This window comes from Myripristis murdjan, chromosome 10 (assembly GCF_902150065.1).
Source record: "Myripristis murdjan chromosome 10, fMyrMur1.1, whole genome shotgun sequence".
Lineage (NCBI taxonomy): Eukaryota > Metazoa > Chordata > Actinopteri > Holocentriformes > Holocentridae > Myripristis > Myripristis murdjan.
In genome coordinates this window covers 25,547,274-25,561,802 of record NC_043989.1, presented here as the reverse complement: position 1 = coordinate 25,561,802, position 14,529 = coordinate 25,547,274, and the positions used below count along the sequence as shown (strand labels likewise).

Sequence of the window (14,529 nt, the reverse complement as noted above, 5' to 3'; positions counted from 1 at the left end):
ATGTTAATTTTCTCACAGTTATAAATTAATTGACCCCTTTTCAAGCACGTCTGGATAAAAAGATCTTGGCCCTAAGCAAATCATGATATTTTGAAGGTTGAAATATCAATAAATGATGCTTCGATTAACTTCAAGAAGCTGCAGCTTATGTCTGATTTGGGTAAGAGCATCCATACAGCTGGAAGGCAAGCAACAAAGGAGAAGCAAGGCGGCCCACGAAATCATTAAAACCACCGGAAATCATTAAAAGAGCTTCTCTGCAGGTAAAATGAAAACCATCAGCGGTCCAAACACCGTAAGGCCCAATTGTTGACATAAAGATGAAATTTAGAAAAGATAAAAGTTGCAAATGGACTAAATGTAGCTCTGTGGCTAGCAGCTTGATGAAAAAGCTTCCTCCAAGTGCAGGACTATGCAAGAGTAGATTATTTTCAGAGGCACTAGACTCACCAAGGGATAAAGGCTAATTCCTTCTCATTTACTACGGTGTCACTGGGAAACGTTATGAATACACTTCTGTCTGAACTTAACCTTGAGCATAACTGGCCTGGGCATCATTCCTGCAAGGTTTTAAGAATCATCTCATAGTAGAGATAATTGCCCATGTATTACCCACGTTGTTAATCTCTCACTTAAGCAGGGTACATAATTGTACCAAATGATAGGAAGCATGCCAAAATCCCTTCTTTGTATAGATCGGGGAGTGGGAGCGATTCAAGCACATGTCTTGGCAGTATCATCAGAAATGCTATGGAGGGCTGTTCATGAGCACATATTACTGTGCCATTAACAAGAGACAGCTTCTGTATGATTGTCAGGCTGGGTTAATCTCATTCAGAAGTCTGTTGGCATCGCGAAGCGTGGCCAGCGCAGCGCCGGAGTGGCTCACATCCTCCGTGCCCTGAGGGACGAGAAACTTCAGGTTGGCTGCACATGCCTCTGATAGCACACTCGTGCATTGTTGCTGAGGGGGAGGGTGTTTGGGCCGCTGCCTTTTTCACCGCACGTAGATGAAATGAGAGGGACTTGTAATTATGACTTCTTTCTGTGTTCTGATGATTTGGCATTGATGGATCAGATAAAGATATGAACAGACTTTGAGAGCAGTTGGGAGAGGAGCTAGCCAAAGCCAGTGTGTGGCTCTTTGACAAAAAAAAAAAAAAGACTGACAGAGAAACTCTCCCAGAAATCTATTAAAAATGGAAAATGGGTCTGATCTTTTTGAAGATCAAGGTTGCATGAAGTCGGCGAGTTGCACTTCATAGCAGTTAGATAGAATGATTTCAGAAAAGGGGGCCATTGCCTCGGTAGTGCGCTAGATGGCAATGTAGGGGGAGCATGGCGTTGCGGGTTCTGGTGACAATCGATTCAGCTGCTTGCCAGAGAAGCCAGGTTTCTGGCATCTGCCATCCAGATTCAGCGTCATTTAGCCACTGCCACGAGATTTGTCCAAGTTATGGGAAGGAGAAACTACAGCGAGCTGGCAGTGCTGGTGGACCCTCTGCTAGCCATGATTTGTCCCAGTCTCTGCTGCTTCACGGAGGCCCTCCAGGACAGAAGCATGCAGGAAACATCCAGATTCAAGAGCTTAGTCTGCTTTTTTTGGAGGCTGCAGGGCCAATTAGCTCATTATGATCCACTAGTTTCAGCAAAGCAAGTGTAAACCTGGCTTTTTGGAGACTTATTTGAAACTGATTACTGGTTGAGATTAAACTGTCAACTAAATAAATGTGAGGAGAAATATCATTGCAGCAGCAGGCAACACTTTGGTAGGTAGTAATGGATTTAGGTGTCTGGATTTTGAGCTTTGATGTGAAGTTGGGCTAATATGATTAGTTAATTTATTAGTTAGAGAATCAAGAGAAAATGAATTAAATGCCATTTACATGATTGAGTATTCGCTTTAGTTTAATTTGTCAAGTAGTACAAATGGCAAACATTTGATTATTACAGCTGCTCTGAGATCACTAAAATGTGAAGATTTGCTTACTTTCTGGGTTTATATCTTTAAAAATGAATACTTGTGTTTTCATTGCTCTCTGGTCAGACTAAGGAAGCATTTTAATCACAACTTTTGATAAGCAGTTGTCATTATTTTTGACATATTGTAGTCAAAATGATTGAATCAACACATAAATCAACAACGAAAATAATCAGTAGCAGCTGCCCTCATATCAGGTATAATCTGCCCACACAGTTCAACCACAAGAACCAACACTGAAAACGTGTTTTTTGGTGGGACCTCTATCTTTTCACGTGTTCCTTTTTGTTCTTGTCTGATGTTTTAAAGACTCCTCTGAGTAAATTAGCGTAACTGAAACTAAAGCAAGCTTGACCTGGAAAAGCCTGCTTGACCTCGATGCACCAACAGAAACACTCTGGTCCTCTCTGATACCTGCTGTTTGTTTGCACTACAACCACAGGAGGCTGGTGGAAACTTGTGCCATTTTAGCTTAGCGTGTGCTGACAGACAGGACGGGCAGGCCGATCACAGCACATTTTTTTCCCCTCTTAACGCCTCATGTTAATTCCTTTTCTTCAGGAAGACCTGCAGCAGTTGATACTGATGCCTCTGCCAAATATTGCCATTCTGGGGCAGGACCCCCTAACAGGTACAAGATAACACAATGATCGTATCAGTGCCACGTCTCTCAGCAGCAAGTAAAGCAATTACCCTTTATATGAGTCAATATCTCTGCTATCTGTGAAGCACATTAAGGTGATAATGATAGTGAGGATGATATGGTGTGGTGTGTGTGTGTGTGTGAGTGTGTGTGAGTGTGTGAGTGTGTGTGTGCAGGAGGGTGGTGATGGTAATGGTGATGATGATGATGACAGGTCTTCTTGTGTCCTCAGAGGCAGCAGTGCAGGAACTCAGGAGACTGCTGCTGCTGCTGCTAGGTTGTGCAGTTCAGGTGATGTCACACACACACACACACACGCACATACACACACACAAGGTCAAAATGGTCTGACACCAGTGTTTCTGTATGAAATTAGCTGATATATATTTTTTTAATTTAATGAACTGAATGTCTGTGTAGCTCAGACAGGAACATCAGTCATAATGGCAGTGGAAAATGCTGATATCTGATATTAAGTAAAAAAATAACAAAAAACATTTTATGCCATGGCCCTTGTGAATACTTGAACCATGAATCTCCATAATCCTTAATTCACTGTTAATATCAATGCTCACTAATGCATTCAGCTCGTATGAAATTTGTCACTAACCATCGCAGCAATAAATCAACAGCTACTAGATGCATTATGTGCTCTAATTACATTAGCCTACATTAGCCAGCACACCTAGCCCTGTTTTTAAAATCCTAATTGCGTCTAAACTATTGTGATGTGTGTTGTTGGTGCAACATTAACACCAATACTTGGTAGATATGTGATGAATTTAATCCCTCGGCAAATCAGCAGTGCCTACAACATCACAGCTCAGGCTGAATAACGGTAATTGACTCTGCTGGTAGCATCTCTGTTGCCAAATATTAGTATGACCTGTATGAAAACAGTACAGAGAGAACATTTTTATTTTTACAGCATATCGCTCTCTAATTTAATTAACTCCCCTTAATTTTTTTAGTAGCTGGCAAGTGGCCATGGTGTAAGCTTGATGCTGTACTCAGAGATGTCCCAGCCTGAGGTGTAGGTGAAGATAACCACAGTGTGAAGTGGAGTGGTCACCTCCTCCAAAATACTGGGACACCGTGTTGTTTACATAGTGGCAAATGGGCATATCAGCGTGATGCTCACACACACACACACACACACACACACACACACAAGCCTCTAAGTTCTGAATCCATTCATTTGCTCTGTATTTGCAGTGTGAGAATAAGGAGACGTTCATTCAGCAGATCCAGTCGCTGGACATCGAGACCCAGGCAGCCATTGCCAGCTGTATTCAGGAGGTACGTTCTAGTCCAGTGGACAGTCAAGTCAGCGATCCCCCAAATATGAGAGGCGTTCCCACACTGACCCAAAGTATGAAGGGAGTCTTAACCCAAAAGACCCACACGTGAAAGGATTTTGGTTTTTAGGCTGCAGTAACTATGATTTAGTGGAGGAATGCTTCATCAACAGTGAAACTTGTCATCAGAATAGAAGCTGTTACACATTCTCCTGGTGCGCTAGCTTTGAGTCAATGAAGTGTGTAGGAAAATAAGCTATTCCGATTTTTTTTCTGGCAGCCCTTTAGAACCACCTCTAAAACCCGTGGGTGCTACTTCAGGACCCACCAGCCTCAACATCTCTGTTGCACGTCACTCTCCAGTGTACTCCAAAATGAAGCATAAATGCCAATAATTGTCTGCATTACAATAACAGCATGTTGCATAGCAGCATGTCTGAATTACAGTACCAGCATGTCTAAATTATAGTGTGAACAGGCCTGAATTACAGTAACAGCATGTTGCCTGCCAGCCATTTTGTGCCAACTTTTTCAGCCTCATAAATCATAGAGGTGAGAGGTTCTCTTTCCTGCATGGATGGATGCATCCCCTGTTTGCCATTCATATGCCTTCCACCTGAGCACATTTTCAATCTGTGTAAAGGAGCATTTGTTTTGCACGTCAGGCATTTTGGGACACATTTCCCTAGGAGATATTGGCATTCCCATAGAAATGTGAGACAGTGTTTTTTTTTTTTTTTTTTTTTTCCAGGTGCACTTAGTATTCACACAACTTTCCCTTTTTAGAAAAAATTATATTATTGCATCTCCCCCCCCTGGCTGTTATGTAGGACAGCAGTGGTGCTATTTTCCTCTCATTGTTACTGAGTGCTGGATACTGGCTGGATGCTCCAAATGCAAAACATAACTGCCTTAATCCACTCATCATCACTTTACAAAGTCTGGCTTCCTGAAATGAAAATGAACATATAGCCACTGAGTGAACATGGAGGGTAGTTTTGCTCAAATTACTTTTTAAAACTTGATTTTTTTTTTCTGTTATCACCGTCCAGAAAGATCCGGTAGCCTCCTCACCCCCATATCACTCCGCACCAGAGGAGCAGGGGCCACCAAAGGGACCCAGATAGATTACTAGAGTTTATTATTGTTTGTTTTCTTCATTGAAGAAGCTATGTTAGGCTAGCTATCCACCTTACCTTGGAATGCAAAAGTAAATAGTTGGTCGAACTTCTGTTTTTGGTGTTTTTTGTTGTGCCGCACTTCTGTTTGAATGCCTCTCTCTGCTAACTAGCTTGACTAGCTTATTTAATGACCTTTCACACACCTGCCAGCCACCGTTGTGATGAGGACCAGCACAAAGAGTCTGTAAAATGGTCTTTTTTAACACTATTTCTGCCTTCAAAAATTCTGCGACACATCATCAAACTCAAACTTTCTTTATTCAACAGTTTCAGCGGATTAAGGTGTTTATTTTTAAGAGTGTTAGCTGGGGGGAAGTCCAGCTCAATGGCAGGAGGCTAACAGTTAGCATTTGGAGCATCCAGCACTCAGTAACAATGAGAGGAAGATAGCATCGCTACTGTCCTACGGAGCAACTAGGGAGGAAGTGAAAGAATATCATCTTTTTCCAAATGGGTGAACCATCCCTGAAGGAATGAATCATTGCCCGCAGCCATTTTGTGTCAGGTTTCTCAGACCCACATGTTATCATAGAGACCTGAGAAACTGTGCTCGCCTCAGGTGACTCAAGATCCACGGATGGTGCTGCCGCTTCAGTGGGAGGAGCTAGTACAGGTGGAAGGGGCGGAGTTACAGTTGGTATTCAGTTCCATGGCCAAACAAATCCAAGGCCTGCTGTCACAGAGGGACACACACCTGGAGGTACGCAAAGATGCACACACACGTCAGTCATGTTCGCATTAACGTGAGAAATGCAACATCGCAAAACTATAGACATGCAAGCAGACATTGTGCAAAGCTGAAAGTTGCATCGAGGCGTGCATCCAAGCCATATACATACACATTTGTTCAGCGAGACACAGTGACACCCACACATGGCCGCTGTTGCTGGCAGTCAGTGCAACATGAAGAGAGGGAGACATTATTAGTCACCACCCATACTATCTATAGAGTTCATAGAGTTTAGTTTTCTGAGTGTCTCCTCTCACTTTCTGCCTCTAATCTCATGTCCCTCTTCCTCATTCCCATGACTTTCTTTGAACTGTTCGACTCTCTCTTTCAATTCTGTGCCTCTCTGTCTTCTCTCCATCGCTCTATCTCTCTCCCAGAGGATAGCAGAGCTGTGCAGGGAGCGGGAGACCCAGTCTGACTCAACCACGGCACCCCTGGGTGGTCACAGTGAGGAGCCACCCCAAGGCATGGCACTCCAGCTGGCAGACAGCAGGGCCAAGCTACGGCGCCTCAAACAACAACTGTGAGTGTGTGTATGTGTGTGTGTCTGTCGGAGAAGAGGAGAATTAAAGGACCATAAAATCTGTGCAAATTATTTTAATCCCCACTTACTCCAGTTTACACTATTGATTCTAATTTACATTTTGTAAGACATACCTGTCTTTCCAATATTTCTACCAGCTGTTCATGTTACATATATCGCCCAGTGGCAGATTTTATGAGGAGTGTGTTGACTGCAAGTCATATGATTAGACTTGAGCAAATCTCAAGTAAAATATACTGCTGTTAACAGCTTTTAAGAGACAAGAGGACTTTTTTGTCTTGCTAAAGCTGTGTGGCTGACAGTTATATGGCTTGTTTTGTTCCAGGGAAGATAAAGGTGATCAGCTACTAGATTACAAGCAAGAAATTCAAACCATGGAGGAACAACTCAAGAAACTTCAGAAAGAGGTTCATGCACAAACAGATGCACACATTTGTTACATGTTCTCACTTTCAAGGATTTTCATCATCTGTGTCTTTGTTTGGACATTTGATCTTAAAGGAACAGTTCACTACAAAAAAATTTTCATTCATTATCTACTCCTGTGCCAGTGGAAACACAAGTGCCTTTGTCCATACAACATGCAGAGCGGAAGCTAATTGAAGTCCGTAGCAGTGGCCTCTAAAACAACAGAAGTCAATGGGTAATGCTTTTTAGAGTCCAAATAGTCCATTCATTTTATGATAAAACCTAGGACAAATTGCAAGAGAAGCAAACTCAACTGATTTTGTATCCTCAGTTTGTCCTGAGTGAGGGAAAAAAAAGTACCAAAAATCCCATTGGTGGAAAGTTTTGAAAATCACCTATATATGACCATATAATACCAAAAAACACCCTTTTTAACACATAGGTGAAAGGGGTTCCAAATTTTACTTTCAGATATCACTATAAAAATTCCCAAGTTGATTGCACACAAAAAGACAAGAAAAAAAGTCAATTACAAGTTGTTTGAATTATTCTGTTTACACATGCATATCACACATTATCTGATTTGCGCTAATAAGGAATATAAGGAATAAATGCCAGAACAGATATTTAAACAGTGAATTAAAAGGTTACTATGTATATAGTAACCTTTTAATTCAAGGTAACTAAAGACTAAAAAGGTGACAACATAATGACTCCATACAGCTCATGCAGCATGGGCAAAAGATAGCATCTTACACTGTTATTTAGTACATATCTTAAAACTTTACAAAGGATCAACTTACACAGGGGCAAATAGGTAAAACACAAAAATATTTCATTTTTCTGTGAACTATTCCTTTAATTTGTTTGGTAATACAAGACTGTGCACATCCACATACTCACAAACAATTTTGTTCTTGTATGAGACCATGTCAAAATTTGATTTATCGCACCACACAGACTTGTTCTTAGCCTCCCCTGACCTCGGTCCCAGCGGTATGTTTGTGTGTGTGTGCTCCTCCAGAACCGCTCTCTGCAGGGCGAGGTGCGGGGCATGCGCGCTCTGCGGGACGAGCTGGACTGTGCCCGTGAGCGCGCGGGTCGGGCCGAGCAGCTCCACACTGAGCTTCAGAGCTGTAAACACAGATTGCGCAGCCTGGAACTGACACGCACACAGCTCAAGGTACAGAGCACAACACACACTCTTGAGTTATGTATAACATAAAACAAGGTGCACACCAAAACATTGTAGATGCATTCAGATAGCTTTGTTACACCTGTAATTTACACAGCCACCATTCTCTAGTGGAAATCCCCTTATACATTACAAAAATAATCATGCAGGAAGCAGTGCATTTTCCACACTCGCTATTTATCTGGAAATAGCGCACAAACACTCTTGCACACGCACACACACACGCTCACACTTAGTTTATAAAACCACATCAAAATGATTCCATTCACGAAACCATCCGTCTGAATATGTATTATTTTTTTAAGAAGCACCACCTAATTTCAAAGTCATAGTCACTCACATGGCTTTGAGCATTTCAGTCAAAAAGTGAGCCTGAGCAACAACAAAGCTCAAAGCCACAGGATAAGATTATATTGTGTGATGTCATCAGGATTTACAGCCTGGAGCTGCTCCATTGTCAGAGAGCAGGAGGATGGCTTTGGTTATTGGAGCTTTTACACCCAAATGAGATTTATTCTATGGTAGTATAACCGTTCTGAAGCAGAAAATGTGCCCATATCCTTGTAAAATGCCTCACAGTGTCCTCACTGTCACCTTTTCTGTCTTATTTGATTCATTCTGCCTTCGCTGTGCGTCAGTGTGACAACCCACTTTAGGTTGCAGGATGGACTTGGTCTCATATCTCGCTTTATTAAGTGATAATAATGAAGCTTTGCAAATACATAGCGACCTGTCATAGGGCGTAGCATAAAGGGGAACCGCTGAATATTTCAAGTCAGAGGTAATCTCTTTTAAAGGAAAAAACAAACTCCCTGAAACACTGTTGAAAAAACAGTTATCGGTGATGCCCCCTGCATTTCTAGGTTGTTTAGTGTATTTCGTATATTTTTCTGGCCAAACACATCCAGATATTTCATAGCAGGGCATTTTGCAGCTACGTAGTACATCAACACTAACATCAGGCTTTGGCCCCTCAGAATAGAAGAGCAACATCTTCTCTCTAGACAAATCTTGCAGTGATCTCCAGCACAGAAGAGGCAGACAGTGGCTATAAGACATGCTGTGTTTTGAGTAAGGGCTGTAACTTTTTCCACCCTGGCTAAATTCACTCCCGTTGGCTCTCACTATTGCTGTTACTATTTTTTCTCCATATGTCTAACCTATCTGAACATCAAACCAATAGAGTAGGAAACTGGGTATGCCATTGCTGGTTTGCTGGCAGAAAAATCTGGGAAAATCCACTGGGCTTCAGACACAATCTACCGTAACTGGAGATTGGTTCTGGTTCAAAAACAGAATCACTCCTGGCTCATTAAATGTGTCAACAATTTAAGAGCAGTTTAAGAGCAGAACAAATTAAGACTTGTAGCCCTGTTTGTAGGCATTATACGTATCCCTTTGTGCACCATCAGGGTAGTTTGGACCTAGATAGTGTGTAAATACTAACCCAGACATCTGACCAACTCGGTGATCTGACCCTCAAAACAACTAAATCTCTCCACATCTCCAGCCTTGTAATTATTTCCCCTCCTTAAAAACTTCTCCTGTTTCTATTTCTAAGGGATGCCATGGTTACAAGGTGAATAAGCAAACTGATCAGATTGTGATTTTGTTAGTATACCCACAAAAAATAATCCTTTTGAGACAGATGAGAAGAACAATGTTGCATTAAAATACCTAATCTGGGAGTCAATGGCAAATTACAGATCTTTAGAAGTAGTTTAAAAGTGAGTTTCAAAACATGTAAATAGCGATATGACCAGGGCCATTCTCTTCCAAAACCATTCTTTTCCCTGAAATGTTCAGGAACACTTCCTGCGCCGGGGTCATGTGTGAGTGGGAGCAGGGATATTCAGTGTTCAGGGAAGTCAATACTGCCAGTTTTCTCACCTCCAGACCTAAGCAGTTCTCACATGTGAATAGATCCAGACTTAGGCACGGTTGCCCTTTCACACATGTGGCACACAGCAGGAGATTGTGTCAGATACGTTCACATCTACAGGAAATACTCTATTTCAGGAAATATTACATTTTGCAGATTTTGTACTAGGGAGCTGGGAGGATAAAGTGCTGAACAACTGATGTGGACATGTGTGATCACACATACAGCTCCTCTGGCTAATGTCGGTAAAAGTCGTTGAGTTAAGCGCACTTGTGAAAGGGGCTCCAAGTAACATTTCAGGGAAAATGCCGGTAAGGCTGTGCTGTGAATGAAAGCATCCTGTATGTGCCCTTGCAGGGAAGGGCGTGTAAAGGGGTAAGGTTCTTTGTGTAATTTGATAACTGCAATACAAGAATGGCTGGGAGCTGGACAGGTTCAGAAATGAGGGAGCTCCCCTCAGTCTGCGTAGAGGATGAAATTGATAGGCAGCTGTCTTAAACAGTTACAGATGCCAAAGTCACGAAAACATAACAGGAATTCTACGTGAGCGTGGCGTAATGAGGCCAAATAGGCCAAGTCTCAAGTCCCTTGCCCCACCTATTCCGGCATTGCCATGACATATGTGAAAAGGCACAAGATGGAAATGTTCCTGAATGTAGCTGCATGTGTGAATAGTGAAAATCACCAGCGGTGCCTGAAAGGTTATCCCAGTAATTTACTGGGGACTTTGTGTGAGAGTGGCTTAACTGAAGTAGAGGTAGACGAGGCAGGTAGAGGGAAAGCGGGTGATGAGATCTAACGATATAAGGGTATTGTGTGATTGGACTTTTTCTTTAATACTCTGTCATCATTAACCGAGTGTCTGACCTTTTTGTCAAACCGAGGGGGGAGCAAAACAAATGTTCCGGTGAAGCACTGATTTGTTTATACTGTTACCATATTGGCTGGTGGAGCCCGGGCTGATGAATGTGCATTTCAGAGCCGGAGGAGCCGCGAGCATTGTAGCAAGAAGAACAGATAAATAAATGATGTGATTCTCTCGGCTTGTGTGGGGTTTTTTTGAGGTGCCACCCGCTGAGCTCGACATAAAATTTCCCTTCCAAAAGACTGATTTACATGATGGTGGCTACACTTGATCTTGTAATTGTATGTTCCCTCCCATGTGCGGCGCCCCCTGCAGGAGCAGCAGCAGCTGTGCTCGGCACTGCAGGAGACCAAGGCTCTCCTGGAGGAGCAGCTGACGGACGCACGGGCGCGCTGCTCCTCTCTAAGGGAGCTGGAGAGGGACAACCTTCTGCTGCGCCAGCGAATAATAGACCTGCAAGCGGTGGGTGGAGCAGTGTGTGTGTTTCCGTGTTTGTGTGTACTTGCGTGTGTTTGCACACTTTTTTGTTTGAGTTTTTCTTGCGTTGTGTTTATGTATTATTTGAGTGTGTGTATATTTGTATGTCTGAGTGTTTGAGCATGTGTTTGTCTTTGTATGTTTGCATATGTCTGTGTTTGCATATGTGCACTTGTGTGTGTGTGTGTTTGTTTAAATTTGTATGTGTTGTTGGTGGTTTGTGTACATTCGTGTTTGTGTGTGTGTGTTTGTGCAGAGAAGGTCATTTCCATATGATATGTAAGGAAATTAATAGCTCACTTATTTCCCACTGTGTAATAAATGCCATTTAAAGAGGAGTCAACTATTCAAGAGATCATGTTAATGTAATCTGTGTGTGTGTTTGTGTGTGTAACTGTGCCATGAAATTTGTATAGCTTGTAACCTAACATTTATGTGTTCATTTGTCTGTGTGTGTGTGTATGTGGGTGTGCAGGAGCGGGACACTGAGAGGCAGAGGGTTGATGAGCTGCTAGAAATGAACATGAGCCTAGAGGCGGACCTGAGGCACAGCAGCAGCAGCAGCGGGGCTCCTGCTCCACTCACCGTGGTTCACCACTGTTTCCACCAGTCAGAAGTGGAGTCCGATGACGAGCTGAGCGAAACGATTGGTCAGTGCACCCGCCCGCCCGCCCCTTGTCACTTGAGACGTTTTAATTAACTGATAAGAGAAAATATGTTTGCGGTAATGCCGGCCCACTGGCTATCATTCAACAATAATGAAGTGAATCTCTCCATATATTCATTTCCTCTTTTTCTCCATTTTCTTTTCTTCTTCAATTCATCTCCCCCTCCTCCGTCTTTTCGTCTTCCCTCTCATGCCTCGCACTCTCTGCTTCTCCCGCTCTTATATCTTCCTCCCTCCAGCCTCAGATCTGAAGCCATGGAGTGTGGAGGTGGGCGAGGCGTCGACACTGAGGCTGCTGGGAGCGGAGCAGGAGAACGCAGAGCTGAGGAGGCGTCTGGAGGAGCTGCAGGCACAGCAGGAGGTCAGGGTTTAGGGGTCAAAGGTCATGACTCTTATCTGACAGGTCGACAGTTAAATTTACAAGAGAATGACGTGGAGATAAATGTTGTTGTAGGAGGGATCGATCAAAGAGGGGATATTTATAAGAGGGTTGACATGTCCACATGTAAACTCACCATTATGGAATTTTCCTCATCTGCTTAACATGCATTATAATGGATATGGTCATCATGTCTTGGTGGGAGAGACAACTTTAATCATGAATTGTGGTCAGAACACTAGCAGGCCTTGGAAAGCCATTCCAATGCTCTGCAGAGTGAGTAAACCAAGCTTGCATGTCCACCTAATCAGACATCTCGCTCCTCGCTATCTGAGTCTACGCAGATGTAAATGAAACAGCAAATGACAAAGGCAATAATTGAAGGCGCTAACAGCCCATCATCTCTCGCCGCAGGCTGATTTACCAGATGCAAAGGATGAGCTGGCTTGCCTGGAGACGGAGCGTCAGAACGCACTCAGGGAGGTGAGGCGAGGGGAAGCTATAGCAGAGGCTGACTGCCATGCCTGAAATCAACCAGATCTGAAAGGATTTCTCAGTTAACTTAAGTTTTTTGGAGATTGGTCTATTAGTCATGTGAACTTAGACACTAAAATCATCCAAGTGTCCTGTAGATTGCAAACTGCAGTGCTCCATGATAATGCTTAAAGGGGCGGTAGACAGTTAAAAATGGGGATCTTTTAATATTGTATTTTTCTTGAGTACTTCACCAAGATCTGAGAGTTCTCAAATGTCAATGACTGTAATAATATACTGCATTTTCTACAGTTAAACTGCATTTTCTACAGTAATACATTGTGGCTCGGTGGGCTTTAGTTACACTTGTAGTGTAACAATATTGTCTGGTGCCTAATAAAACCAGAAAAGTGAAAATATCTTGCTTGTTGGAGCTGAAATGGTTATGCAACGATATGGTAGCAAATAGCTAACAATACTGCAGAGCCCACTTGCTAAAAATCTCTGCTTTCGAGGCTTGGAATAGTAGAGCTGATATGACAAAGCGCTTTGCTTGCCCCTGCCTTTTCTGATGTTAGATTGGTAAAATAATCCTTGGGATGCCGTGCTCACAAGCCAACAGTTACAGTTACTACCATTTGTTGAGCCTGGCAGGAGAAAACAGGTGCAGCTGAAGAGTCAGTGAAATGGGGGTGGGAAGAATAAAAACTGAGGTTGTCTTGTGGTTGGATCGTCTCCACTCTTAAATGTGAAAGTAGCTTTTAATCCACCAGCAAAACTGAACCTTGGACTCAGTCAGCCAATCAGAGGTTCATGATGTTTTCTACACCCAGTGAGGACAATAAAAAATGTTTTCATGAAAAATTACATATTTTAGTTTACCATCCCTTTAGGTGTACACTGTGTAGATTAATAGGAGATGAGTAGCATGTGAAAAGTGAGAAAATAAGAACTTGTAGGAGCTCTAAAGCTAAAGGATCCTAAATGATATGTGGTCAGGTCTGGCAGTAATGTGAAGGAGTCTTGTAAAATGTTCAGGAAATACAAAAATAGCGCCCTGTTTTGAACATCCAGGGACAATTTCCCTGTTTCCATAGTAAGCAGGTGGTGGGTGATGGGAGACTTAACAGCTAAAAATCACTGCTCAGCAGGAGGTGGTAGCTCACCTGAAATAGTTCCAGAAATAAACCAGGCTTCATCAGCTATGCTGAATTCATGTTAATTCCGTTTTCTTTCAATGTAAGAATCTGCGTGCAATACAAATAAAACCACTAGCAAATGGTTTTCTTATTTTGGATCAGTCTTGTTGCCTTACTCAGCATACTGTAGTGTATGCTTTAGTATTAGCATGCAGCACTGGAGCCAATGATATACTGCACTCCATGAGTAATTTTGGCCTATTTTATTATCTATTATCAGTTAAAACATTGACTAGGGGTGTGTGTCTATTGTTGAAAAATTATTCTTAGGATATTTTTTTTAGTTAGTTTTTTATAGTTATTTTAGTTATAAATTATAAGTTTTAGACTTAAATTGGGGTCGGATAATCAAAATATTGTATCTCAATGTCCATTTGGCAATTGGACAATAGTTTTTAGGGTTTGGTTCAGATTTTCAGGTCCAAGTGAAATCCTCTTGTAGGCTTGCTACAGAGAATAACTTCCCATTCCCCCCTTATTCTCTTGGAGAAGAGCTTCATTGGAGAACTCAGATTCAATACATTTTGAAAACTAAACAGAAATAAGGAAAAATGTGGGCACTCACAAGAATTATTCACCATCTGCCTTTTTTCCCCTCATCTTCTC

General features: G+C 42.4%; 1 protein-coding gene across 1 annotated transcript in view; it reads left to right on the top strand.

The window, feature by feature from the left end:
* The window catches only part of ccdc88b (coiled-coil domain containing 88B), a 39,757-nt gene that overhangs the window by 5,903 nt on the left and 19,325 nt on the right, over positions 1-14,529 (top strand). Inside the window, exons 4-14 of the mRNA XM_030062270.1 lie at positions 2,543-2,612; positions 2,857-2,915; positions 3,840-3,923; positions 5,663-5,803; positions 6,211-6,356; positions 6,703-6,784; positions 7,810-7,968; positions 11,043-11,189; positions 11,680-11,854; positions 12,111-12,232; positions 12,665-12,733. Coding sequence (XP_029918130.1) covers positions 2,543-2,612; positions 2,857-2,915; positions 3,840-3,923; positions 5,663-5,803; positions 6,211-6,356; positions 6,703-6,784; positions 7,810-7,968; positions 11,043-11,189; positions 11,680-11,854; positions 12,111-12,232; positions 12,665-12,733 — 1,254 coding nt within the window. The remainder of the gene's footprint in view (positions 1-2,542; positions 2,613-2,856; positions 2,916-3,839; positions 3,924-5,662; positions 5,804-6,210; positions 6,357-6,702; positions 6,785-7,809; positions 7,969-11,042; positions 11,190-11,679; positions 11,855-12,110; positions 12,233-12,664; positions 12,734-14,529) is intronic.